Raw genomic sequence first — 25,787 nt, 5'->3', positions numbered from 1 at the left:
TGCTTAAAAAAAATTGCTTAACATGAAAGGGGTCACAGCACTTGCATATGCAGCTTGCCTTGTAATTTCTGTATCCAACATTGCTAGAGGACACTGCAGACACAAATGTGTGTGGGGTGGACAGGTGTTGCATTTTGTATTTCCCAAATACAAATGAATTAAAGTTTGTTTTATTCAAGACTCTGTATGTGGTAATGCATCCTTAAAGAAACTGCCTTGCTTAAAATCCTTCTAAGCTAAAATAAAAAGATTTACTCCCAGCACAGGTTCCTTTCAGTATGTTTCAGAATGGAAAGGTAACCAGAGAAGTATATATGACATATTGAAAGTTGTGCAAGCTACTGAAAAGAATGACGTTGGCATATGTCCCTGTACCATAGCATAACAGATTTAAATAATTTCTGACCTTCTGGGATTTTGGTACCATGTTTCGGAATGCTTATGTATTCTGGGATTTTATCAGCACAGAAGAGCAATTAATGATTATGTGAATGGGTATATATTTCCATAAATATTTTGTTTTATATATTTACAATAGAAATATGCTGCACAATACATATTGTTGGCAGAATATCAAAATTGCTAATTTATAAATGAGAGTGGATTGTGAACTGTTTCAGCACTGGGACAGAAACTGCTTCAGATGGTATAAAACATTCTTTGTAAAGCGCAGAGTACAGGTATGGAATCTAGTATCTGCAATGCTGGGCAGCTGAGGGGGACTTTGCCAAAATTGGTTCACCTTTCAGCTACTAAAAACATTTAAACATTAAAAAAGCCCAATAGGATGTTTTGCCACCTGCAGGGATTGGTGCATCATGTACACAGGTTCTGTTTAATTATTACAGACAGAAAGGGAATCATTTAAAGGTTAAGAGTTTCTTAATATAGTATTGCTATATTTCAGCTCCTTTTGCATAATGGATGTCTGTATAATAGATCCTATAATATGCTGCACTGTAAAAATGAATGATGATAATTATTTGAAATTGTTTTTTTCTCACCTGTACAGGTAAACGCTCCACCTCAACCACTAACCTTAAACAGGCAGAGAGTGTGATGCACAAGCGTTTGTCATCCTCTTCTGCCACCCTTCAAAACCCTGACAGAGGTAATATAATTACTGATTTATATTTTGCCATAATAATACATATACTGATGTGTGTATGCTTAAACTGTGTTCTTTGTGTGTATTTGCTCTGTTTATAAAGGACATAATTTCATTATATTTTTTTTACCTTAGCAGACAAAAGTGTAGCATGTCTAACTCATATTATTAAAGGAGAATGAGACCCTTGTTAACTACTTTCTAAAAGTGCCTTCCCAAGAAAGGGCGTGCTTCTGAGCCACCTCTAATAATTTTCATGCAGTTACCCCCTTTCCCTGTACCTATGCTGAGAACACAGAGTAGTGAAGTGGAGTTTGAGGCTACCATGTCTAGCCAGATAATATGCAATGTACGGCTCCCAATAGTGGATAACCAGAAGTAGCATACGCATTGAAAGCCAATTAGGTCTTGCTTTCTAGTACACGTTCCTTCTTGGCAGCATGGCTCTCCATTTAAATGTTCTTCCCCTCTGTCTTGAGCTCCCACCTGGGGCATAACTTTGGTGACCCAGAAAACCACCCCTCCTCTGATGCAGACAAAAGTGTTGGTGAGCCCTGACTTCCCTGTATATATCACTGGATCTGTGCCTTCTAAAATAATGCCACTGGCCTTCTAAAATAATGCCACTGGTTCTATGTTGTTTTTTTGTAACACAGGTGCCTAATAGGCCATAGATCCATTTCAACAGTATCTACAACCTATTGCTTATTCCACTACTACCAGGTCTCAAATAAAGCCTGCAACCACAAGAGAAGAGAAATCCATCAGTAGATGGAGCGAAAGGATTCAAATCTAAAAAGAAAATAGAGCAGCTTTCATTGCTGTCAGGCTACACAGTTTCATTATATGTTTTCTAGAAATTAGTTCTCTGAATCCTTTGCGGAAAGATTGGTGGATTTTTGATGACTTTGATGTAGTTTGCCACCTTGAATGTATTGCAATATAGTGGCTTGCAAAAGTATTCGGCCCCCTTGAACTTTTCCACATTTTGTCACATTACAGCCACAAACATGAATCAATTTTATTGGAATTCCACGTGAAAGACCAATACAAAGTGGTGTACACGTGAGAAGTGGAACAAAAATCATACATCATTCCAAACATTTTTTACAAATAAATAACTGCAAAGTGGGGTGTGCGTAATTATTCAGCCCCCTGAGTCAATACTTTGTAGAACCACCTTTTGCTGCAATTACAGCTGCCAGTCTTTTAGGGTATGTCTCTACCAGCTTTGCACATCTAGAGACTGAAATCCTTGTCCATTCTTCTTTGCAAAACAGCTCCAGCTCAGTCAGACTAGATGGACAGCGTTTGTGAACAGCAGTTTTCAGATCTTGCCACAGATTCTCGATTGGATTTAGATCTGGACTTTGACTGGGCCATTCTAACACATGGATGTGTTTTGTTTTAAACCATTCCATTGTTGCCCTGGCTTTATGTTTAGGGTCGTTGTCCTGCTGGAAGGTGAACCTCCGCCCCAGTCTCAAGTCTTTTGCAGACTCCAAGAGGTTTTCTTCCAAGATTGCCCTGTATTTGGCTCCATCCATCTTCCCATCAACTCTGACCAGCTTCCCTGTCCCTGCTGAAGAGAAGCACCCCCAGAGCATGATGCTGCCACCACCATATTTGACAGTGGGGATGGTGTGTTCAGTGATGTGCAGTGTTAGTTTTCCGCCACACATAGCGTTTTGCATTTTGGCCAAAAAGTTCCATTTTGGTCTCATCTGACCAGAGCACCTTCTTCCACATGTTTGCTTTGTCCCCCACATGGCTTGTGGCAAACTTCTTATGGTTTTCTGTTAAAGGACCAGTAACACCATTTAGACACCCGAGCCCATAACAATCAACTTACAGTTTTGACTTGAAATACTCTGCTGCACGCTGCTTTTCTATAATGGATGAGAAAAAAATCCGATTCGCCGTTTTCCGTGAAGTACATTGGGTCGTCGCCATCTTGAAGGGCCAGCAAGCTTCTTCTCTGATACGTGCGCGCTGCCGAGACCTTCTTCCTGGTATTCAGTTTGAAAATCCCGCCTTCGTGACATCACGCGTGACGTCACTTCCGGAAGTGACGCCGCTTAGCAACCAGCTATGTTGTCAGCAACCGGCTTCCTCTTCACTTTCTCCTCAGCGCTTGAAGGGATCGGTTCTCCTTGCAGGGTCTCCTGGTATCGCTTGTCTTGAGGTTGCATCGCTTGTCTTGCAGCTTGTTTTTCATTCCTGGTGACTGGTCTCTTCAATTGCAGCATTTTTTCAGTGCTTCATTCTGCTCCATTCGCTTAGTGCTGCCGGAAGTGACGTCACGCATGGAGAGACATCGGGGACACGCACGCTTCAGGGCACAGAGGATTTGGTCGCCATATCGCCATTTCTCAAAACAGCATCCACAGCATGGCAATCAGTTTTATTGAAGATGTTTTTGGCTAATTTTAAGGTAAATCTCTAGAATGCAGCTGGGCATGGGTAGTGTTTAGAGGGTGTAGTTTAATTTTTTTTAATAACATTTTCTGGTGTTACTGTTCCTTTAACAATGGCTTTCTTCTTGCCACTCTTCCATAAAGGCCAACTTTGTGCAGTGCACGACTAATAGTTGTCCTATGGACAGATTCCCCCACCTGAGCTGTAGATCTCTGCAGCTCATCCAGAGTCACCATGGGCCTCTTGGCTGCATTTCTGATCAGCACTCTCCTTGTTTGGCCTGTGAGTTTAGGTGGACGGCCTTGTCTTGGTAGGTTTACAGTTGTGCCATACTCCTTCCATTTCTGAATGATCGCTTGAACAGTGCTCCATGGGATGTTCAAGGCTTTGGAAATCTTTTTGTAGCCTAAGCCTGCTTTAAATTTCTCAATGACTTTATCCCTGACCTGTCTGGTGTGTTCTTTGGACTTCATGGTGTTGTTGCTCCCAATATTCTGTTAGACAACCTCTGAGGCCATCACAGAGCAGCTGTATTTGTACTGACATTAGATTACACACAGGTGCACTCTATTTAGTCATTAGCACTCATCAGGCAATGTCTATGGGCAACTGACTGCACTCAGACCAAAGGGGGCTAAATAATTACGCACACCCCACTTTGCAGTTATTTATTTGTAAAAAATGTTTGGAATCATGTATGATTTTCGTTCCACTTCTCACGTGTACACCACCATTGGTCTTTCACGTGGAATTCCAATAAAATTGATTCATGTTTGTGGCTGTAATGTGACAAAATGTGGAAAAGTTCAAGGGGGCCGAATACTTTTGCAAGCCACTGTATGTGGACAAATAATCCCTATTTTGTTTAGAGGGGAGGGCATTTTTAGGAGCTTAATGCACAAAATGTCTTAAAGGACATGTGAACCCCAAAATAAGTTTTTCCCTAATAAAAGAAAACATAATTTTAAGCAACTTTCCAATATGAGTTTATTAAATAAAGGTTAGTGCTTTAAAAGTTATTTGTAAATGTAATTGCTATTTAAAAAAAGCAGCATTTGCTGAACTCTGGTTGTTTCTTTTTAAACAATGTTACAAAGGTCAGTCTCCTCCAGCAAGGCAGGTCTGTCAGGGTGCTGGCTTGTGTTACATTGTTTCAAACGCCAGAGCCACCAGGGCAGAAAATAGAAAAAGGCCAGACAAGCGCTATTAGAAGTAGTAATTATATATACAAATAACTCAAAAACCATTACAAATTTGTTGCTTAGAATTTTGTTTTCAAATTATATTATATGTTATATTCTGGGTTGGCTTGTCTTTTATATAGAGAACTAGAGTACAGTTGAAAGCATACTTGCTACTTTCTGCAATTACATTTACAAATAACTCAAAGCCATTGACCACTATAAATTAATATATATCAGAAAGTTGCAGAAAGACTTTTCCAGTCTTTTTTATTGCCCCAGTACCAACTTTTTTGAAATGTGTTATTGCCATCAAATTCATAATGAACATACTGTATATTTTTCAGAAAACAATACAAATTTCTCAGTTTGTGTTTGATATGTTGTCTTTGTTATTGCAAATAATCCCATTCTCTTTATTTACATTTTACACAATGTCCAAACGTGTTTTTGTTTTGTTTGTTTTTTTTGTTTTTTTAAATGGGCTTGTATAATTTATTTTTTTAATTTTTTTTTTAAAAGGATTCGGTCTTGATTTTTATGGTGTACTTTTTATTTGTAAATTACATTGTTTATATATCAAATAATTCACTCTGCCATTTAAAAATGTATTCTTAAACCAACGAATGTATTTTTTTAGATAATATTGGTGTGTAGGCAGCCATCTCAGTGCAGAGCTTTTAGTAGGAGCCAGCATTACAATAGGACGGCTTACAGATAAGCTATTATTTCTCTTACTCAATACACTTGCAGTATGACCCAAGTCACATAATAGCAAGCCAGGGTTTCTCCTGCCTGGGTGCTACTCTCATGTCTACCACTAGGCATGTGAGCATGTTAAGCAATGCAAGCAATTTCTGTATATATTTGATCCCTACAATGCTGGAATCTTCTCCATCCTTCATAAAACCTGCTTTTTAGAATGGGAAGGGTGTCAGAAATGACTGCCTCACCAATGTATTTGGGACTAAAGTTCTCACTGTATTTAATGTATTTGTGGTACCACTAACCTCTATCTCTTACTTTATTTAATGTATTTTGGGTCTTGCTACTTCTGATAATTTATTTAGGTTCTGGAGTTATTGCTCATACATGTGCATACTGTGTGTGTGTGTGTGTGTATATATATATATATATATATATATATATATATATATATATATATATATATATATAAAATCAGTCCTTATTAGTGTCTGCACTCCAAAGCTTATAGCTTAGCGGGGTGCACAGCCAAAAACTGAGTATTCAACAATAAATATTCTGCGGCCAGCATACCTTTTACCTTTAATTTTACCACAATTAGCTTGTACAGTAAAAGATATATATATATATATATATATATATATATATATATATATATATATATATTCTGCGGCCGGCACACCCTTAAAATTTGTCAAAAGTTTATTTACAACATATTGTTTAAAAAGAATCCAACGTTTCGGTCCTCAATAGGACCTTTCTCAAGCATCCTTGAGAAAGGTCCTATTGAGGACCAAAACGTCGGATTCTTTTTAAACAATATGTTGTAAATAAACTTTTGACAAATTTTAAGGGTGTGCCGGCCGCAGAATATACATATATATATATATCTATCTCTTTTACTGTACAAGCTAATTGTGGCTATTGACACATGAGGCAGGTTTTCCACAGTGTATTTTAGCTGGAAGAGAAATGCCTAAAGCCACCTCTGTTTTGAGAGGCAATTTCACCTGTTTATGTGCTTGATAGAATTCAGGACAGTACTAGCAGTGCTATTAGCCCATTGAGGCACTATCAGTTCAGGCAGCTGAATCTTTCAGCAGTGGTGTCAGGGAGCTGCTATCCAGTCACCAGCCTATTTTTCTGCCTACCCGAAAATCGGCCAGCTGTTAATCAGGCAGGTTCGATTTTTACGTCAGATCAGGGACCACATCGGCTCCTTGATGCGGTCCGACAGCTCCAATACAAGTCATTGTAATTTGATCAGGAAAAGATTTGTTTGTTTTGCTCTGCAAAAAACTGGTGTTTTTGCTACAGAAAAGCTACTATATAAATAAGCTGCTGTGTAGCCATGGGGGCAGCCATTCAAGCTGGAAAAAAGGAGAAAAGGCACAGGTTACATAGCAGATAACTAGTAGATAAGCCCCATATAATGGGGGTTTATCTGTTATCTGCTAAGTAACCTGTGCCTTTTCTCCTTTGAATGGCTGTCCCCATGGCTACACAGCAGCTAACTTATATAATCTATAGTAGTCTTTCTGAGACAAACACACCAGTTGTAGCAATGCAGGGCAACAGTACATTATATTGTTATTACTTTTATACACTTTCATTTTTTGGGGTTACTGCTCCTTTAAAGAGTGACTGAAGTATATCAGAGCGCAAGTCACATGGCTGTGGGCACCTGGTAAAGTAAGGTAATGGTTATCCCCATGTCAAATTTAAAAACAAAACCCATTTGCTCTTTTATAAAAACAGACTTCAGTGCAGAATTCTTCTGGAGCAGCACTAAAATAGGTTTTCCTGTGACAGTATTTCTTAAAATTAAAGGTCTGAATACTTTTACAAAGCACTGTGTATATGTATTTGTTTTTTTTCTAGCACACCGTACATCAGCTTGCCTATTTGTGAATATAATATATCAGGTTAAGCTTTATTTATTAATCACTGAAATTTTATTTTCTTTTTTTTCCACTTTGCCCTCATTGTATGGATTAATAGTAATAGCTAGAATCTCTTTGCTAATGTAAATCAACAGGCTTGTCTAATGTGAATGTGTTGTGATCTTTTCACTTTTTAGGTCCCAAAAAAAGAAGCTCTTCATTAAGCAGATTAAGTAATAAAACTCCTCTAAATTCACAGCCACACTCACCTAGCGTCTCAAACCTGGAAAAAAAAGGTGCAATTTGCAAACATTTTATTTTGTTTGTTGGGCCTCTTCTGTATGCTGTTTGAATGTAATGGCCATTTCTGACCATGCTGCTGTTTGATTGTTGTATTTTGTGTAGGTGTTCCAGGTCCAGTTGCAGGCCGAGTGTTTTTTCTTGGCCAGTTTTAATACTGGGGCTTGCAAAGAAAGGGTCACATCTGACCTTTTCATGAAGCTATTATTGCAAACCTCCGTTATTTTTTTAAGTTTTGTGTGATTTTCAGACCGCATGGGCTCTAACTTATCATCCCAACAATTTTCTTACCATGGTGATCGGTTGTTTTAGTTGACACATTAGAAAATTTCTGTCTGACAACAATAATATCTGTGCCTGACGATATCCATGGGTGACCTACAATGTATTTCCTTGACATAACTTTCATAGAATTGTTGTCTGGCAATTATTAATAAAGGACTTTAATCCTACAATAACTATCGGAATGCTAGTTTTACATTGTTGCATCAAATGTACAATCAATATCCGAATGTTTGTCGTAAGACAACTAAAATCTGAATGTGTATGGCCAGCTTTACTAGTGGCCAGCTTTACTAGTAGCCAGTATGGAATCTGATTATTTGAACAGAGTTGGCAAACTGCTGCCATATTTCCTAGCCTGTCGAGGAATGCTAAAAAAAAAAATACTAGCATACATAGGCATTTAACTGTAACTGTAATCAAAATTCAGTAGAAAGGTTTTTCATGTGTTTTGATTCATATTTTAGCCTGAGTACATATGCGGTTTTTTTTCACACATTGTAGTCTTGAATTCAGCAGATGCTTTTCTTGTAATCTAAATGAATGGTTGTCAGAATCACATTGCAATCTAAAAGAACATATTCCTAGTGCTATTGTGTGAATGTGTGGTTTTACCTGATGATGATGGTGTGTTTCTGGGCTCATTATGTTTTGATTGGGTGCCTTTTCATTCTTCAGTCCAAGGATAATGGCACATGGAGCTTTTCAGGTGCTTTTTATCCCTGTTAGGCATACCCTGTATTCTAAATTCCTTAGAAACAAACCTATTTTAGAATGATATTGTTCATTACTTTTATATGCATATGGTATAGTTTTGATTTGGTGTTTAGGTGGAGCCAACCAGAAGAGAAGTTCATCCCTTAGCAGACTGGGTAATAAGCCTTCGACACCACCCCATGTAGATAATGTGAAGAAAGAAGAAAAAACAGGTGTCTATTAACTGTGTTCCATGTCACATGAGTTTAATGAATAGGGCTTGTTCTGAACTTACTTGTTGCCTGTAACCCCTTTAATAAAGTCTTGCCCTTTTTTCCATATACTAAAAAAAAATGCTACTGTCTGCAAAAGAGGAATTAGGATGACAATACTACACTACTGAAAATGTGTTTGTGTGTGAACTAACCTTAATCGTGCTTTTTTTGTATTCTAACATGAGCGCTTGCATTTTAGTGACCATTGCTTTCAGCTAAACATCTCTGGCAGCTTACCTCATAAAGCTTTTTTTTTTCCAGCTGTGTCCTGACAACTAGTAACATCTGAAAAGTTTAATGCATGTTTATTGTATGCCCTCTTATGCTAAAATAACCTGTTCTTGACAAAATGTGGTAACCTATACCTATGTACATTCAGTATTTGCTTTATAAATGTATATTTCCCATTTCTTTTTAACTAAAAATGCTAAATCTGTTTCCTATTTTAACCAGCATCCCTGAATTCATTTACTGTAATTTTTTATAGTTTTTTTTTTCATTAATTTCCCTTTTTTGCATTGAAGGTAATAGTGTTTATCTTGAAATTAATTTTTGTATGATGAAGATAGTTGTATTGTACATTTCTTCTTTAATTTTGTTTGTTGTTTTTATCCTTGTTTAACTTTGTTAAGCAGTTCCCTAGTTAGAATTTAAACTGTTAACTAATTTTAGGGTTCCGTTTATCCAAGCAAACTACAAAATTACACATTTTCTAAGAATCACCATTTGTAACATACTAAGTTATTTTGACAATCTTATTTGCTTTGTTCATTTAGCTCAACGTCCCCCAACCAGTCCTTTAGATGGTAGCATAATCAGTCGTCTCCTCGCCCCTACGCAGTCATCTCTAGCTAGGAGTAAGAGTGCAGCCATGCTGTCATCTGATGGAAAAGATTTACCAGGTAATACCAGGAGCCTGGAAACCACCATTGTATTACCTGGCCTTTTTGTACTATGTGAAGCATTTGTACATCTAATGTTGTTTTTATATTCTGTGTCCTGTAAGGTGCACCAAGAAGAATGACTCTTACTTTTATTTCACTTTAATCATTGCATTAGAATTGTGATTAATGGTTTAGCACAGTTGTCCTTCTAGACAGGTATTTTATGGATTTTTAAGATGAATAATGTAATACCTTTGTATGGTTCCTGATAAGTTCAAATTAATTTTTTAGCTTTAGTTTTTCCATAGTCATTGTAAATTTAAGAGAACCAAAAACAAAGTAGTGACATTGGGGTCAGACTTAGCGAAATTTAAGATTGGAGCTTACCACAGAAACCTTCCAAATAAGCTCTAATATAGTGTTAATAAATGTGCCCTTTCTCCAAATCTGATCACACTTCCAAGGGGGTCTTTCTTCCTGATAGCCTTGCTTGTGTACACTAAATTGTGGTGTTCTTGTTCTGTGTCTAACCGCTGCACTGCATGCTTCCTGTTGGGAGCTTCTCTGCAGTTTCTAATACACAGTCTCTTTCTCTCTCTTTTCTCCTTTTCCTCTGTTATGATCTGCACTTGGCTTTCTGTTTTGTCCTGTCAAATTCTTAACTTTACAGAATTTCACCTCTGTCCTCGTTCAGCTTCAGCCACTACCATCAATACCCCACCCTCCGTCCCTAAAGGTCCATTGCGAAGCCGAAGCATTGACAGATTGAAGTCACCACAGAATTCATCACCTTGTACTGGTACCCCAGTTCCTTCCCAGGTAGGAATTGTGGTGGTTGTTTTCCTTAGTGTAGTACATATCTTTTTGTAAAGGAGGGCAACCCCATAACCCTATAATGCTCATGCCTTGGTAGAAGGCATAAAAGCATAATATATTTTCTTCATTTCACCTTTGGTGTACAAAATGTGTTCCGCAAACCCATGTCTTAAGGTAAAATGGAATCTACTTATGGCAGGTAGCAAGCAAGAGTATTACTGTCTACTAAACCCCTTAAAGGAGAAGAAAAAAAAATTACTATGGGAATGTTAAGCATCTCCCAGTGATTTTAATGTCTTACCTGACACCTGGGTTTGGTGCTCCTGTTAGCTGAGAACTGCACCAGCCTGAGGTATTTCTAGACAAGCACCACAGAACTATCTTGTTCACACTTCTTTCTACTTTTTGTGGGTGCGCATACACAAAGTGAAAAGCCAGATTTTAGGCAAAAGACCAACTGGTATGTTGGCTCAAGGCCAATGAATAAAAAAGATGATGATTGCTCTGTGGTGCTAAATGTGGCACCATGCTGATGCAGTTTTCTGCTAACAGGAGTACCATCCTGGGGTATCAGTTAAGTAATTTTTTGCCATAGACTAACATTGGTATCACAGCAATTAAAATATATTTTGGCAGTGTCAGTGTTAGTTAGTGGCAATTTCAGGAAAGTTTATTTTTAATAACTAATATATATTTTTTTTTTTATTAATTTTTAACACTGTCTAAAGAGCAGGTGCCAGACATATAGCAGTGTAATCATTTTATATGTTTTATATGCTGAGATTTTTGTGTCTCTGCTAGAAGTCTGAGCATGAAAAGCAGTCACCGCCTTCTTTGGGAAAACGCCCACCGTCTCCTGCACTTATTAATTCTCGAAGGAGATCGCCGTCTCCTGCCAACACTGCAAAACGAGCGCCATCCCCAACACTTGAAAGGTATATATGTTCACAGATGCTCACCAAAAGTTACTCATAAATTCATATTCCTTTTATTTTAGCATTTTTTCAAAGAAAGCAATGGCTTTATCCCTCCAGTACGAGTGTAATATATGTTGTATATTAATTTGCACAGTCTGTAGTATGCATGAGTTCTTATTGTCATGAAAATTACACGTCACGTGACTCTAGGGTGGGGCTACACACACTCACTCACTTTACGCACATGTTAAACTAACTTCAGATGCCCCAAAACAGACCAACACCCAGAAAATGTACTTGCTGCTACCGGCATCTATCATTAACCTAATATGATTATCTCCCTACTCTCTAAAAACTGGTAATATTTCATAATATGCAAATGTATTAAACACACTCTCACTGTAGTCAATGTTAGCTTCTACCAATTCAACAAGTACTCCAGCAGCCAAAGGGTTAAATTACATTCAAACACACTCTAGCAGTACTAGTTATTTAGCATATCAATAAGCATATCAATAAGTAACTTTCCCTTTCCACACACACAGCAAAACAAGCGCAAGCTTTAATACAGACTATAAGTTCATTTAAAGCAAAACAGAAAACCTATTAAATTTTATAGTTAATATTACTAAAGTGAACAGTGCATTTACGGATACAAAAAAAGGTGTTACAAAGAAGACATATTAATATTGATTTACAAACAGTAGGTAACATTAAAATACTAGAATTTCTTTTCTTTGGAAAAACTGGGAATATAATCCCAACAGAAACTGAGTCCTCAAATATGAGTTGCTATCCCAGGTCTCCCCACTTTTTATGGCCTGCTGGGACACCTTCCCTCACCCTCATTACCTTATGCATAAGGTAGGAGTGCCCAGGAAAGTGTCATTGATGCCCCCTGTAGGTGGTTTTTGGTTTCAGTATAGTTTTGTATAACATAATAGTAGTACTTGCTATTACCCAATATTATAATGAAAATAGGGGCATGTGGTGAGCCATATGTGGGCAATCAGAATGATACCACACGTGAGAGGGTGTCTCATGTTCCAGCCTCCCAATAACCATTCCTCCTGACTGGTGGGTATAGGCTGACTCTGTTACGATTAGGAAGCATGTGATCTCCTCAAAACCAGTATGTGATTTGAGGATGTGAACCCTATATCAGAGGAGATACTAATCTTTTCCTATAACCCATCTATTTTTCATATCTGCTCCCCCGGCAGCTCTAGGTTCACATCTCCTTTCTTTAATCAAGAGATCAAAGAAATCAATTGTCCCAGCCTCCTCTTTGTGAGCCTGAGACCAAATGTTTCAGTGTTAATTCTTATAATGCCAGCACAATACTGCTCTGGCATGACACATACTTAATGTCCAAAATCCTTTTATGAAAGTAGCAGGTTTGTCATTGTTGACCAATTTAACAAACATGCAGTGTGTTTTGTTTATTATAATATTTATAAAACCTATTTTAATATCCTTGTGAAAGATTCCAATTACATAGTTGAAAGCAAATCTATACACCTTGTGTATTTATCTTGTTACATGAGAAAATTGATAATTTTTATTGCCTACTTTTATTTTAATTTCTCTAAATATCTCTCCAAGGTTTTTGTCTATGGTAGTACAGATCTGACCGATTGTCCTAATCTGTGAAATCCCCACCATAAAAGATTTAATGCAGCCATTGTGGCAAAATGTTACTGATGTATGAGCACTTCTACCAGCAACATTTTTAAAGTTTTTGCTTTTAAGATATCTCCTGACAAATATATAATTGTCTTAAAAAATGTCTGTTTAAGCGTGTTTTGTTTTTGACAAGGACAAAAATGCGTGGTAAAAACCCTTCTGCACAATTCTGTAGGGCCCGGTGTTCCTCTTTTTTCAAGTTCATTGTACAATGCAAATAGTACATAGGAAACTTTGTCCTCGTTTGTTCTGTGAGCCTAGATTAGGGTTAAGCAAGCATTAGCACCATAAATTGCACAACTATTTGCACAACTATAGTATTAACATGCCTCCCCCAGCCCTGCTTATGCAGAGATATTTGAGCATTTTAGTTCCACAATGTCTACAACCAAAGGCTGCTTAGACGTTTCACTTCATTTGTTGGTGGATTTGCTATTTAATTTGGTTCTTGACCTATACCTTTTTTTCATATACAGTATTTAAGTAAGAAATATGTGTAGTGTATCAGTTGGGGGTTAGAAGTCCAGATGCTTCTTTAAGATTTGTAATTTTTTTTTTTCCATTTGTGCACCACAAATGTACACAGGTGGTCATTTTTGTAAATTAGACAGTGAATATAAATCTATTCTTAAGTGCTATGTGTCCCTTTCTTAATCTACATTTTGTTTTTTCCTGTTTATTTCACCTGCATTATACAGTGAAGAAAATGTGTTCTGCAAAACCTTATCTTATTATTTTATTTTTTTTCTTAGTAAAAAGGTCCAAAAGAACCATTCTTCATCTCCAGTGGCGACAAAACAGAAAACTTCCTCACCCTCTGTTACAAATAAACCTGTTCCAATTCCACGTCCATCACTTACACCCAATGTCTTAAATGCTGCCAAAAAAAGTGCAGAAACAGAAACCAAACCAAAGGAAAAGACTCAAGAAATCCTTGCTGAGCCAAAAAGTTTACAGACCTCAGAGAAAGAAAACACCAGTGGCACAACAAAGACCAAAGATGGTATGGTCATGATCTTTTTTTTTGTGTGTGTGTAAAACAATGCACAATAAGAATGGTTTAGGTATATTTTGTAGCTTATGTCAACTGCACCACATATTCAATATTTACTGCATATGCATGAAGAATTTGTTTTTTATATAAATTAAATATATTTAATAGATTTAAAGAAACACAGGAATTAAATATTATCACATTAACTAGTATTTTATTTAATAAAAATCACAGTATAATGTCAGTTACAACTGACATTATACAACTATTCCTTTTACAGCCTTTCAATTATTAATTCTTCATGGTATAGATAAGAAAACAAAATAGCAGGAGCATAAATTATATCTCAACATACGCTATTAGACTCACACAAATGCTGGGCTAATAATGTTATCAGATGATGGTCTTTAATTCAAAGCAGATTTTTAAAGTTGCACTTGCTGCATATTTCTGTTATTACAGAATCCAATTGTAAAAATTCTTCAGGAAGCACAACTGCTGAGGAGGCTGCTAAAATGTTGGCTGAAAAACGACGCCTGGCACGGGAGCAGAGAGAGCGAGAAGAACAGGAAAGGATTCAAAGACAGCAAGAAGAAAAGTAAATTTTTGCATCCCTTGATATAGTGCATTATGGGGCAAACTGCTGCCTCAAGTAAATTGTGCAAAAATAACCCCTGCTGTTAAAGTCTAAAGGTCAAGACTAAGGCAGTATCTTATTGGCCTGTGTATGAGGCCTTTGGGAGGTTCTACCCTACCGATATCTGGTAGAAAAAAAATAAGGGAAAATATCTATTGGGTAGGGTTGAAAATGCCATTGTGCAAGGGCCGCAGCAGTTTGATTGATCTGGTCATCACCCGACAGGTCTGATCTGCCATTGTTTTTTACAAATGAACACGCCACCACACACATTTCTCTTGCAGGTGTCTATAGGACACAGGGACCATGGGGTATAGTATCCACCAGCAGAGGAGGCAGGACACTAGAAGAGAAATTAAACCCCTCCACCCTGCCACTATAACCCTCCTTACTTCCTGATATAATCAGTTTTTTCTAGTGTCCTCAGGAGACTGAATCTACTCTCAGATGTGTGCAGCCAGCTTATCTCTGGCACCAGGTGTTGACCAAGAGCACATAGGAGTTCCTCTTGACTGGCTTCCCCCTATGTGGGACTCTCAGCACTGGGGCCAATTAGTCTGCTGAGGGGCAGGCTGCATAGAAATGTCTACTTCCAGCTGTGACACCTCAGTGTATAAGCTGGTCCATCGCTGAGTCTAACATGAAGGTCTATACAAAGAGTACCCTTCTTAGTCGGCTTCTGATTCCTATAATTCCCCTTGCCTGCCTCTGCCCCCTCTGATCTGCACCCAGCACACCATTCAGACCCGGACAGTGTCCCTCTATTACTGGGCCTGATTTACACGGGAACAGTCGCAACGCATATGCGTATTTCTTGCTGCTTCCACTCATACGCTTGCTATGAACTCTGCGCAGCATTTGGGGCCAAAATTAACAGGCTATAGTCCTATTTCTGTTAATACATTCATTAAAGCTTTTTAATGTTAATGTTTTACTATCATTGCAATCCTATTGTGAGCTGATATTGTGGTTCCAATACCAAACCTTCAGCTAAGCTATTTTATCACATAAAATGGTGAAAGGCCCTTTTTCTAGGGGGCTTAGCACTTCACTTAAATACCTTGCCTGTGCTAGATGCTGCAAACACCTCCCAGCAGGCAGACAAGACCCTCTATGCTCTGTATGTGCAAAATAGCCCACTGATAAGGTGCCAAAGGCCCAGGAGCCGGCAGCCCCTGCCATGCCAATCGATCCAGAGATGTCTACTTCCCCTCTGGCCTTGCAGGATATCCCTGCCCAGCATTCTACATCCAGCGGCTTGGGCAGTACAGTTATCTATAGGTGTCTATGATACCCATCCCAAGCCCAGTGAACTTCATGCCCCCTATCTTCAAAGAAGGGTAGTTTTCTAGACTCCCTTAATAATGCTACTCCTTTGGATAATCAATCCCTCAGCGAAGGGAAAATTTTCTCGATTCGAGATGATATGAAGGCTCACTGAAATCACAGATCTCTACCCTCTATCTACCGGAGACATCAGTACCTCTTGGGCCTTTCAGAACCAAGCATCAGCAGAGCAAGTCAGTAGGGCCTCTACCTGGCCCTCCATTTACTCTTTCACCAAATTCTATAGGTGTGGAGGGTTTTGCAGTGTCAGACACTCATTTTGGCAGAAAGGTGCTGCAGGCCACTGTACATTAGGCAGTTAGGCCTGCTTCTACCCTCCCATCAGATTAAGGGACAGCTTTGGTATGTCCCACAAACTCATGCAAGAGAAAAAGCGATTTTGTGGTAGTCATTGTTTAATCCATCTCTCTTCATCCGTCTGTGGGACACAGACTTCCCTCCCTAGAAGCAGACTGCTCTGATTGCCTTTATTCTGCTGTTAAACTTATTCTGTACATAGTTTTTACGGTTCTGCTTCAAAATATTCTTTGTTAGACAAAACGGACTAGATCAGGAATTAAGGAGGAGTATAGTAGCAGGGAGGAGGGGTTTGTTTCATCCTCTTCTAGTGTCCTGCTTCCTGCTGGCAGGTATTATACCCCATGGTCCCTGAAGATGAAAGGATTAAACAATCAGTATCACAAAATCTCCTTATCCTCCTGTCTCTTTGAAAAATGGCCCAAGCGCTAGGGGTGTTAAAGTCTGAGAGATGTAACGGAATAAAATTCCCACTTTTTCAAATCTGTTAAAAGAAATTGTGAGAGAAGAATAATACAAATTGTCAAAATAGAAAAAATATTAAAACATTTCAGGATATCTTTGACTTTAATAACTTCAGGCTTTTTCAGTTCACCAGTATTAAGTTCCTGGATGTAATACAATATAGTTCAAAGGAATGTGAATTCAGTTTAATTTTTATGTTTAAGTGAATGTGTAATTTTCTTAAACTGATCTTAAACCTGTATGACCAAATTACTAATAGCAAATAATACTCCACTTATTTAACATTTTTGAAACTCTATGTTATGTTAGAGACCAAACTAACTTATATTATGTGTAATGAACACAATACTTCTGCTACACAACAGAGTTAAACAGGAAGAAATGGCTCAAAAAGCAGCAGAAGAAAAGGCCAAACAGATAGAAGAAGCCAAAATATTAGAAGAAAAGAGGAAACTAGAGACAGAGGAGGAGCAAAGAAAAGCAGAGGAAGAGAGAATCCAGAAGGAAATTGAACTACAGGAGCGCTTGGCAGAACTTCAGCAGCAGGTTTGTCTAAAAAATTATATGACATGGAAATGTAAGGGAGACACTGTGTGTGCCAGGCTCAAGTAAACCCTGGTAACTTTACATTGTCACCTTAATGTAAAACCACATCAATGTAATTTGTGTATTTAGCACCAAAATGACAGTATAAAACATGGAAGGAAGTCTGGTGTTTGCTTTGTCTGGAAATTTGTTGTACAGTACATGCCTGTGTTTACGACTACTTCTTTTTTTGGTGCCATATAATTATGCTACAAAGATTTTTAAATGAAGTGTATGTTTTATTAAATGGTCAAGCTTTTTCCTGTATACAGAAGGAGGAAGCAGAAGCTAAAGCTCTTGAAGAAGCAGAAAAGCAAAGGCAAGAGAGAGAGAAAATCATGCAGCAAAATATGCAGGAAAGACTTGAGAGGAAAAAGGTATGTATCGCTAAAAGGTAATAATCTTAGTCCCATTTATTATATATGAAGGGACTTTAGATAAAGCAGCACAATTTTTGTTTGCAAAGGGAATTCTTTTGCTGCATAGGACTTTACTGCTTGTCTCAGGCAATATCTAGAATAGTACTATATTTTTGTATCTACTTTATTTAAAGCCAAAAATCAGAAGTACACTGCTAATAAATACATGACAAGGTTTAACATATACATTTACAGATGCACTGCAGTGTCATTTACAAGATGTGTATGTTACTATTCAATTACAGTGAGGAACATGAGTATTTAAGCAATTTTGCAAGTTCTCCCACTTAGAAATCATGGAGCGGTATTAAATTCACATTGTAGGTGCATTCCCACTGTGAGAGACAGCATTTAAAAAAAAAATCAGGAAATCACATTGTATGTTTTATAAAGAATTTATTTGTATTGTACTGCTGCACATAAGTATTTGAACACCTGATAAAATCAGTGTTAATATTTGGTACAGAAGCCTTTGTTTGCAATTACAGAGATCAAACATTTCCTGTAGCTCTTGACCAGGTATGCACACTTTTTTTTGGCCCACTCCTCCACACAGGTCTCCTCTAGATCTTTCAGGTTTCGGGGCTGTCGCTGAGCAACACGGAGTTTCAGCTCCCTCCAAAGATTTTCTATTGGATTTAGGTCTGGAGACTGGCTAGGCCTCTCCAGAACCTTGATATGCCTCTTACGGAGCCACTCCTTGGTTATCCTGGCTGTGTGCTTTGGGTCATTGTCATGTTGGAAGACCCAGCCACGACCCACCTTCAATACTCTGACTGAGGGAAGGAGGTTGTTGCTCAAAATCTCTCAATACATGGCCCCATTCCCCGTGTGCCAGAGCCCTAAAGCTTTTTTCAGAATAAATATAGCATTCTAGGTGGCACTAATATAGCTAATCTATTGGCAGTAAAATGCCAAAATGACTTTCCTTCTCAGATCTTTAAATGGGGGTGGGCAGAAAATTGGAATAAGGAAATGTAATGGTGGGTTGCTGTTTTAAAATGTGTGTAAAGTATAGGGATGCACCGAATCCACATTTTTATCGAACTGAATTAGCATATGTTAGGTTACAAAAGGGTTAAACGTTGAAAACATTTTAACTTCTGTGTTTACACGAGAAAAAGTCACATGATTTTTAGGATTCAGTTCAGCCAGGAGCATGGATTTGGCCGAATCCTGCAAACAAAAAAAGGCAGAACCTTGGCCAAATCCCAAACCGAATCCTGGTTTCAGTCCATCCCTAGTAAAATATTTTATATCAAAATACTTTTGTATAAGTTGCTGGTATACATTTGCCACATACAATTACAATCTGTGCTGTTATTACTAAAATCACTTTTATAAATGTCTAAAACTGCATTTTGACTTTTAATTTTTACATTTTATACATCTGATCAGACTCATATTTTGTGTGTTTATTCTTAGAGAATTGAAGAAATCATGAAAAGAACTAGGAAGACAGATCAAATGGATGCAAGAGTAAGATCTTCATATTAGTAATATTAATAAGGGCCTTTGTAGCAGAGGAAGCAGCTATGTACAGCTATACCTGCTTTGTATAGCAAATGGCAGATATGATAGAATACAGTGGTTTTAGCACACCTGGTGAATACTGTAATGGGGTTGTCAGGCTTAGGCTAAGGACCTATGGAGTGGTTCAGTTGCCCATGATAGATCTCTGCTATCTCGGGCGACTAATTGCTCCGAAATGCCTTTCCACCAGCAACCATAGGAATCGTTGATGGAAAGGCCATCGCATCACTTTGTTATTCCAAAGTTGCACAAAGTTTCTTTCTGCAGGCAACTTTGCGCAACTACGCAATAACGAAGCAATGGTATTTCCACCGGCAAGTGGAAAGACATTTTGAAGTGCTTCATTAAGCTTAAAAGAAAGGAGCATGGGGCAGCACAGAGTACGAGGGTGCAAGGCATAGAACCATATTTATATAAATCCCAGGATGTAACACAACAAAATGTGGAGTCCAAAAGGGGGGAAATATGTTTGCACAGCACTGTATATGCTGAACGTAATTACCAAAATGTGCTTATATTTATGGTTTATTTTATGTTGTTTGTGGAGGCTGTAAGTTATTGCAGCTAAATGTTTGTCACAGTTAGCATTTTTGTAGTGATTCTTTAGACAAAGTTTAGGCTAAGCCACATCACAGAATCATTGTTACAGTAAAACAAGTAGATATAAATATATATTAATGTTATTTTATTACTTGTAGGCAGCAATATAGGGAAAATAAAAATGAGAGTAAACTGTTCCTTTGTGTTCTGATGACCATGATACACTTTCATTCATGTTTTAATACAAATCTAGGCTGAAAATACAAAGTAAGGTTGTTGCCACTGAAAATATTGCATTTGCTTTACTGGTACATTGCTATACGTTAACTAAAGGTATTTGTTTTGTAAAGAATGAAGATAGATCTGGCCTAGAGGAAGATGATGAGATTGATCTGATTGATACAAATATGGATGGTATGTGATATGAAAGCATGATCAGCATTGCAAATGTTTCATTATTTAGTCTATTTTTGTACTAGAGGTAGGAGGATCCTCTTTACAGAATGATCTATTTTTCTAAATATCTCAGTGGGTTATTTTACATTTGGATAAACAGGCTAGTTTTGACTAGAACTAGATATGTTGAATAAAGGCCAATGCTACACTTACATTTCAAATGCTTTCTACCCCTCTGTGCCACCTATTATTCACATAAGGAAAAAGTGCAGGTGCATGCGAGACTGAAAATGAACAAGTGAGTTTTCGGGTCAAAAAAGGTTTCTGTATATCAGGCCAGTGAGCTGGTGGAGAAATTGTGCTATATACCTAAGCATTTTGCAAGTTTTAAATCATTCCAGGTTTGAAAGGATTACAACATTTGTTTGTTTTATTAGAAATGTATAACATAAATGTATTACTTACATCTTTATGAAAAGTTATGTAGATTTCATTGTTTTAGCAGGGCTAAATGGAGTTTATCCATGTGAGGAATCAGATGAACTAGGAAAGACCTGCTTTATGGAATCTTCTGCTCTGACTTCAACAGATCCTTTGTTCTCAGATGCTTCTGCCCCAGAGCAAAATGAATTATTTATTAATGGGGACAAACCAGGCTCTGTGCAGAAAGAGAATGCACAGGCTTTAGAAACAGTACCTCCAAATGAATTCAGGTCAGTGTTCCCTTCCTCACACCTTCTGTTTCAGCAGTGTCCTTTAATGATTTAACTGTAGTTTGGATAACCATTTTACTTTAGAATAAAAATGTTATTTAATGTGGAAGCTGCTGTTTTTTTTTTAACATGTGCCCTTACCATTTCTTAAAGCAATTGCTATTGCTGAAGGCTTTTACTTATGTGTTTCTTTAACAGTAGCCATGTGGATTCTGACACTGCTTTGTCCAGCGAAGCTCAACCCCCATTTAATGAAGATGATAAATTAAGGGTATTGGTAAATAATGTCAATGGGAAATCCGGCGCATGGATGTTTGAGGAGATTTTTGATTTAGAAATCCACTCCAATTCCACTAGTTTGTCCTCTGATTCTGTTAACATGAACCTTTGTAAGAAGAGCTACATAGAAGATGCTACTAGTCCAGGTGCTCCAAAGTTGGCCTTTGAAGATGGGAAAATGAATGTTTTATCCACAGCCATTGAGTCAGCTGCAGGCAAGTTATGTTTTTTTGTTTTATTTTGTATTAAATAAGATACCAGAATTTAAATTATAGAAAATAATTGTTTGGTCTCAAATACCTAAATAACCACATTTCCTTTGTCATCTTTTTTGCTTTCTGATTTGTAGTTTGATCTTAAAGGGTCATCGTTATCACATCCTTTGAGGTTTCCTATATGAAGCTATTGTGAAAAGTTAAATGTAGCAGTTTGCTATTTCCTTCACTTAAAGTATACAAAGTAAAGAACTTTACAGACAGCAGTGTAGGAAATAAAAATGAGCTTGCTGTGTGTATTGGGCAAACTGCGATATTTCAGGCACATCTTTTGTAGCTGCAAATTGCTTTCCATTGCACAATACCATGCGTAAGAAGTAAATAAAGACATGCAAGAATATGCATGTACTGTATTTTTCTATAAATGTTCAGTTAAACAATAACTTGTATGGGATCTGTATTCTGGAAACCTTTTATGTAGAAAGCTCTGGATTACAGAAATTTTTTTCTGTATTAATAAAATAGCACCTTGTATTTGATCCCAGCTAAGATATAATTCCTCTTTATTGGGGGCAAAACAATTGTATTGGGCATATTTAAGGTTTAAATGTTTTTTTAGTAGACTTCAGGTCTGATAATTCAAATTTCAGAAAGACCCCTTATCTGGAAAGCCCCAGGTCTCCAGAATTCTGGATAACTGGTCCCATGCATTTATATTTAAACTTGAGCTGAGAGACCACTAAATTCATGCCCATAGGCTCCAGTAAAATAATAAAAAAAAAAGGCTGGACAGTTTGTCAATTTACCATTGTTTTACTCATTACTAAATGCTATGTAACTATTTGTTGAATTCCTCTGTGTTATGTCCTTTTTAATTTGTTGTGATTGTATATTGTATTATGTTTCTTTTATGTAGAAATGTGAAATCCCAGCAGTGAAACTCCTTAGATTGCACTTCGCTCTCCAGTATTTAATAAAACGCTGAAGCCTTGTCGTTAGAAGCTGCTACTGCAACATATTCCTTATAAAATTCAAGACTCACCTGGCAAGAGAAGGAACCAAGTTTCATTTTTAACATTTCTTCAGGGACAATTTGTTAGCGACCCTTCTTTTTTTTTTTTTTTTTTTTGTCGTTTTTCATATTTACAGGATATCGGGGGATTTTTTTAGAATGTTATGTTTCAGTTACTAGTAATGCAATATTACTTGTTCTATTAGATATACGCTGGTATATCAGAAAGTACTAACAAACTTGTTTCATTGTTAACCAAATCTTGTAAGCACTTATTATAATTTACTGGTCATCCCAAAGCTAATGAGATTTTCTCCATCCATTAATTGTTTTTGCTTTTTTTTTTTTTTTATTAAAATTACTAATGTTCCTGTAGGCTTTAAAAGTGCTCTGAACTCCTCCCCTCCTTTCAGTTAATGCATGCACAGTACTGAGTAAGTACACCTTGAGTAATACAAAGAGAAATGAATGTTCACTGGGAAGAGCGTCTTTAGTGACTGTTGGCTTTTTGTCTATTTTTTTTTGTTTTGTTTTTTATTTTAAACATTTCATTTTGCTATCCAAATTTTGTATTTAAGTTGCATATGTAAGTATTATTTTATTGTGTACATACAAAAGCAGTATTATAACATACTACTTGAGTTCTCTGTTTATATTGTAGCATGTTTTTACAGTGGATTTCTTTGCATATCTGTTCCTGCTAAGACCTGTCCAGAAAAACCAGTTTGGACACACACAGGTATCCAGCAATTGATAAGGAATTTGTCATGTGGAGATTTGTTGTCAAGACACTTTGCAGCAAATTACTATAACTACATCCAGGCAGATGCTATTGGTGGGATGTTTGTATTTACAGTTACCTCCGCTATACCTGTAGAGTATATGAGCATCTTGCTAGTGGAGATAGTCACCAATAAATGAGCTTGAGTCTCTTGAACACTGGATTTCCCATAATGTTTTTCATAGGGACAGCTATGATTGTGTTTGTTGCTAAACCCCCTCTTGCCCATTTAGTTTTGCTTGGAATTATCTTTTAGGTGAGTAACTTTTAGTTAACACTGTAGTCAAGTATCACCAGTGATGTTGCCCATAGCATTCAGCAATTTGATTATGTTTTCTAACTTTTAAGTGAATATTAAAATCTAATTGCCAGTGATCACCAGTGATGTTTGTCTTCAGTGTTAATACACCCCTTAGTGTGGTGTTTGAAGACAAGTTGCAATTAGTCTCCCTCTGAGCCATAATAAAATTGGTAGAAAGATAAGCAATACAAATAATATTGAAGCCACTGGAATTGAAACCATAAAAATTAAAAATTTTGGACCAGTTGAAAAGTTGCATAGATTAAATAACAAAAAGTTAACTTAAAATATCGCCCCTTTTCATTTATGTTTATAATCTGTTTGCCATATTCAAAAATATATGGCAGTTTCACCCGCTTACCTATCTGACAGATAGCAGTGAAGTTGGCAACAACAATTCTCCATATGAGATATAAGCTTTTGCCTAGTGGCAGTGATGCCATTTATGAATAATAGATAGAGAGATTGGAATCAGAGTACTGTATTTAAAAATGGATACTAAAAAAAAAAATGTATACAACCTTAACAAAAATATTACTACTGTTTAAATTTTATTGCCTAAAACCTCTGTCTTGGTCGTATGCTTATGCAGGTATTTATTTGTTGAATGTATCTCTTTGTTTAAGATAAATTTAATTAATTTGTATATCCCGTTTTGCACCAACAACTATTTTCTCTGAGCTTGTAACAGCAAAACCTACTGCAGCTGGCCAAACACATAGAGATCGAAACTTTTAGCACCAAACAGTTGTACAAACTGGGCCATACACGCAGTGGCTCACATTGCACAGATCAGAGCATTGTAGCACCAGGGCCAATAACATGTCTATTGAGAGATATTATATGCTGACAGATGTGATTATTGGCCAGTCCCAATTTAGCTCCTGATCAAGGTTAATATTTGGTGTTCAGTGACGTCATTTAGTGTGGATTCAGCTTTCGGCTTGGTGTGCGGCCAGCTTTACAGTTTAGTATGAAGATCCTAATGGAGCAGTGCCTTAGGTAAACAAAATGTATTTTTGTATAAACGCTGCTTAATTTTAGCAAAGACAATCTAACCTATAAAATGCTTATATTTTGTGTGCAACTGTTACTTGTTAAATATTTCTTTACAGCTAATTATGTAAATATGCGTGTACTGTTCAATAAACTTTGCAAACTAAAACAATTGAATCTTCTTTATATTATCTGTGCGTGTGGTACTAAAGTGATTTTCCTAAGCAATGCCTTGTTTCAGTTTCTCTTCATATATACAGGGCATACCTACCTAATTTGTGCGCTGCAGTATTTTTCAATTTCATGCGGTTTCTAAATTCTGTATGTATGTGTATTTTTATTTATATAGCGCTACTCATGTACACAGCACTGTAACTCGGTAATAGTTTAACCTCCTGTAAGGACAGGGACACAATGAGTGCCACATTGTTCGGTGTAATGCCAACTAAGACTGTAATGTACTCACTTGGAACCAAAAGCAGCTGCTTGCTATTGTACTGTAAATTAGAGCTGCCCATAGTAGCTCAGTGGGAGTAAGGAGAATGCAGATGTTTGTGCTTTCTTGTGATACTTTTTATTGTGTACTATAGACTTGACAATCCCTATGCTGAGTAATGGGTAGAAACAGTTGCAAGTCACTCCAGGCTTTTTCTTGCAGCAATTTTCTCAGATTGTGTCAATACAAACTTAGTATATTCCCATAGCTCCTGTTGCTTTTTGCTTGGGGTACGTCAAAGTTTCCCACCCTGTGAAGTGTAAAAGACCACTGGGAGCTTGCACCATCTTTGTTGTTTTGTTAAAGAGAGAGTGTCTTTGTCTTCAAGCACCTTAATTACCGTTATTCTGCCACTATAGGTAGCATGCATATTCACATTGAAACAGATGCAAATATACTGTATCCATATCTGAACCAAAATATAAAGGGGTGATTATTATCAGGTAACATAGCTTGACCTTGTGCTTTATGAAGTTCCCAGTAAGTAAAATGTAATTAAGTAAAAGCATCAAACAGAAGCCCCATTGGAAACCACAATTCCCAAAGTAAAAAATAACTGTTTAAAGATTTACATTTTGGAATTATTTTGAGTACAGTGTCTAAATCTATCTGGCTAAACTGAAGGAAGGT

The 25,787-nt window shown here is 37.2% G+C and overlaps 1 protein-coding gene across 8 annotated transcripts in view; it reads left to right on the top strand.

The window, feature by feature from the left end:
- The window catches only part of map7d3 (MAP7 domain containing 3), a 43,991-nt gene extending 19,158 nt beyond the window's left edge, over positions 1-24,833 (top strand). For 2 of the 8 annotated variants that reach the window (XM_012969228.3, XM_004916938.4), the window contains 15 exons: positions 1,013-1,111; positions 7,493-7,591; positions 8,708-8,806; positions 9,625-9,750; positions 10,403-10,551; positions 11,350-11,483; positions 13,904-14,154; positions 14,608-14,743; positions 17,257-17,437; positions 17,749-17,853; positions 19,321-19,374; positions 20,319-20,382; positions 20,867-21,077; positions 21,276-21,571; positions 22,488-24,833. In XM_012969228.3, the coding sequence (XP_012824682.2) occupies positions 1,013-1,111; positions 7,493-7,591; positions 8,708-8,806; positions 9,625-9,750; positions 10,403-10,551; positions 11,350-11,483; positions 13,904-14,154; positions 14,608-14,743; positions 17,257-17,437; positions 17,749-17,853; positions 19,321-19,374; positions 20,319-20,382; positions 20,867-21,077; positions 21,276-21,571; positions 22,488-22,495 (2,012 nt within the window). In that variant the 3' untranslated portion in view covers positions 22,496-24,833. The remainder of the gene's footprint in view (positions 1-1,012; positions 1,112-7,492; positions 7,592-8,707; positions 8,807-9,624; positions 9,751-10,402; positions 10,552-11,349; positions 11,484-13,903; positions 14,155-14,607; positions 14,744-17,256; positions 17,438-17,748; positions 17,854-19,320; positions 19,375-20,318; positions 20,383-20,866; positions 21,078-21,275; positions 21,572-22,487) is intronic. The other 6 variants (XM_012969229.3, XM_012969230.3, XM_002932621.5 and 3 more) reach the window with 5 other exon arrangements.
- Positions 24,834-25,787: the final 954 nt, after the last annotated feature.

Source organism: Xenopus tropicalis, chromosome 8 (genome assembly GCF_000004195.4).
Source record: "Xenopus tropicalis strain Nigerian chromosome 8, UCB_Xtro_10.0, whole genome shotgun sequence".
In the NCBI taxonomy this organism is placed as follows: Eukaryota; Metazoa; Chordata; class Amphibia; order Anura; family Pipidae; genus Xenopus; species Xenopus tropicalis.
The sequence above is the reverse complement of the archived record's forward strand: the minus strand, read 5'-3'. Positions and strand labels throughout refer to the sequence as shown.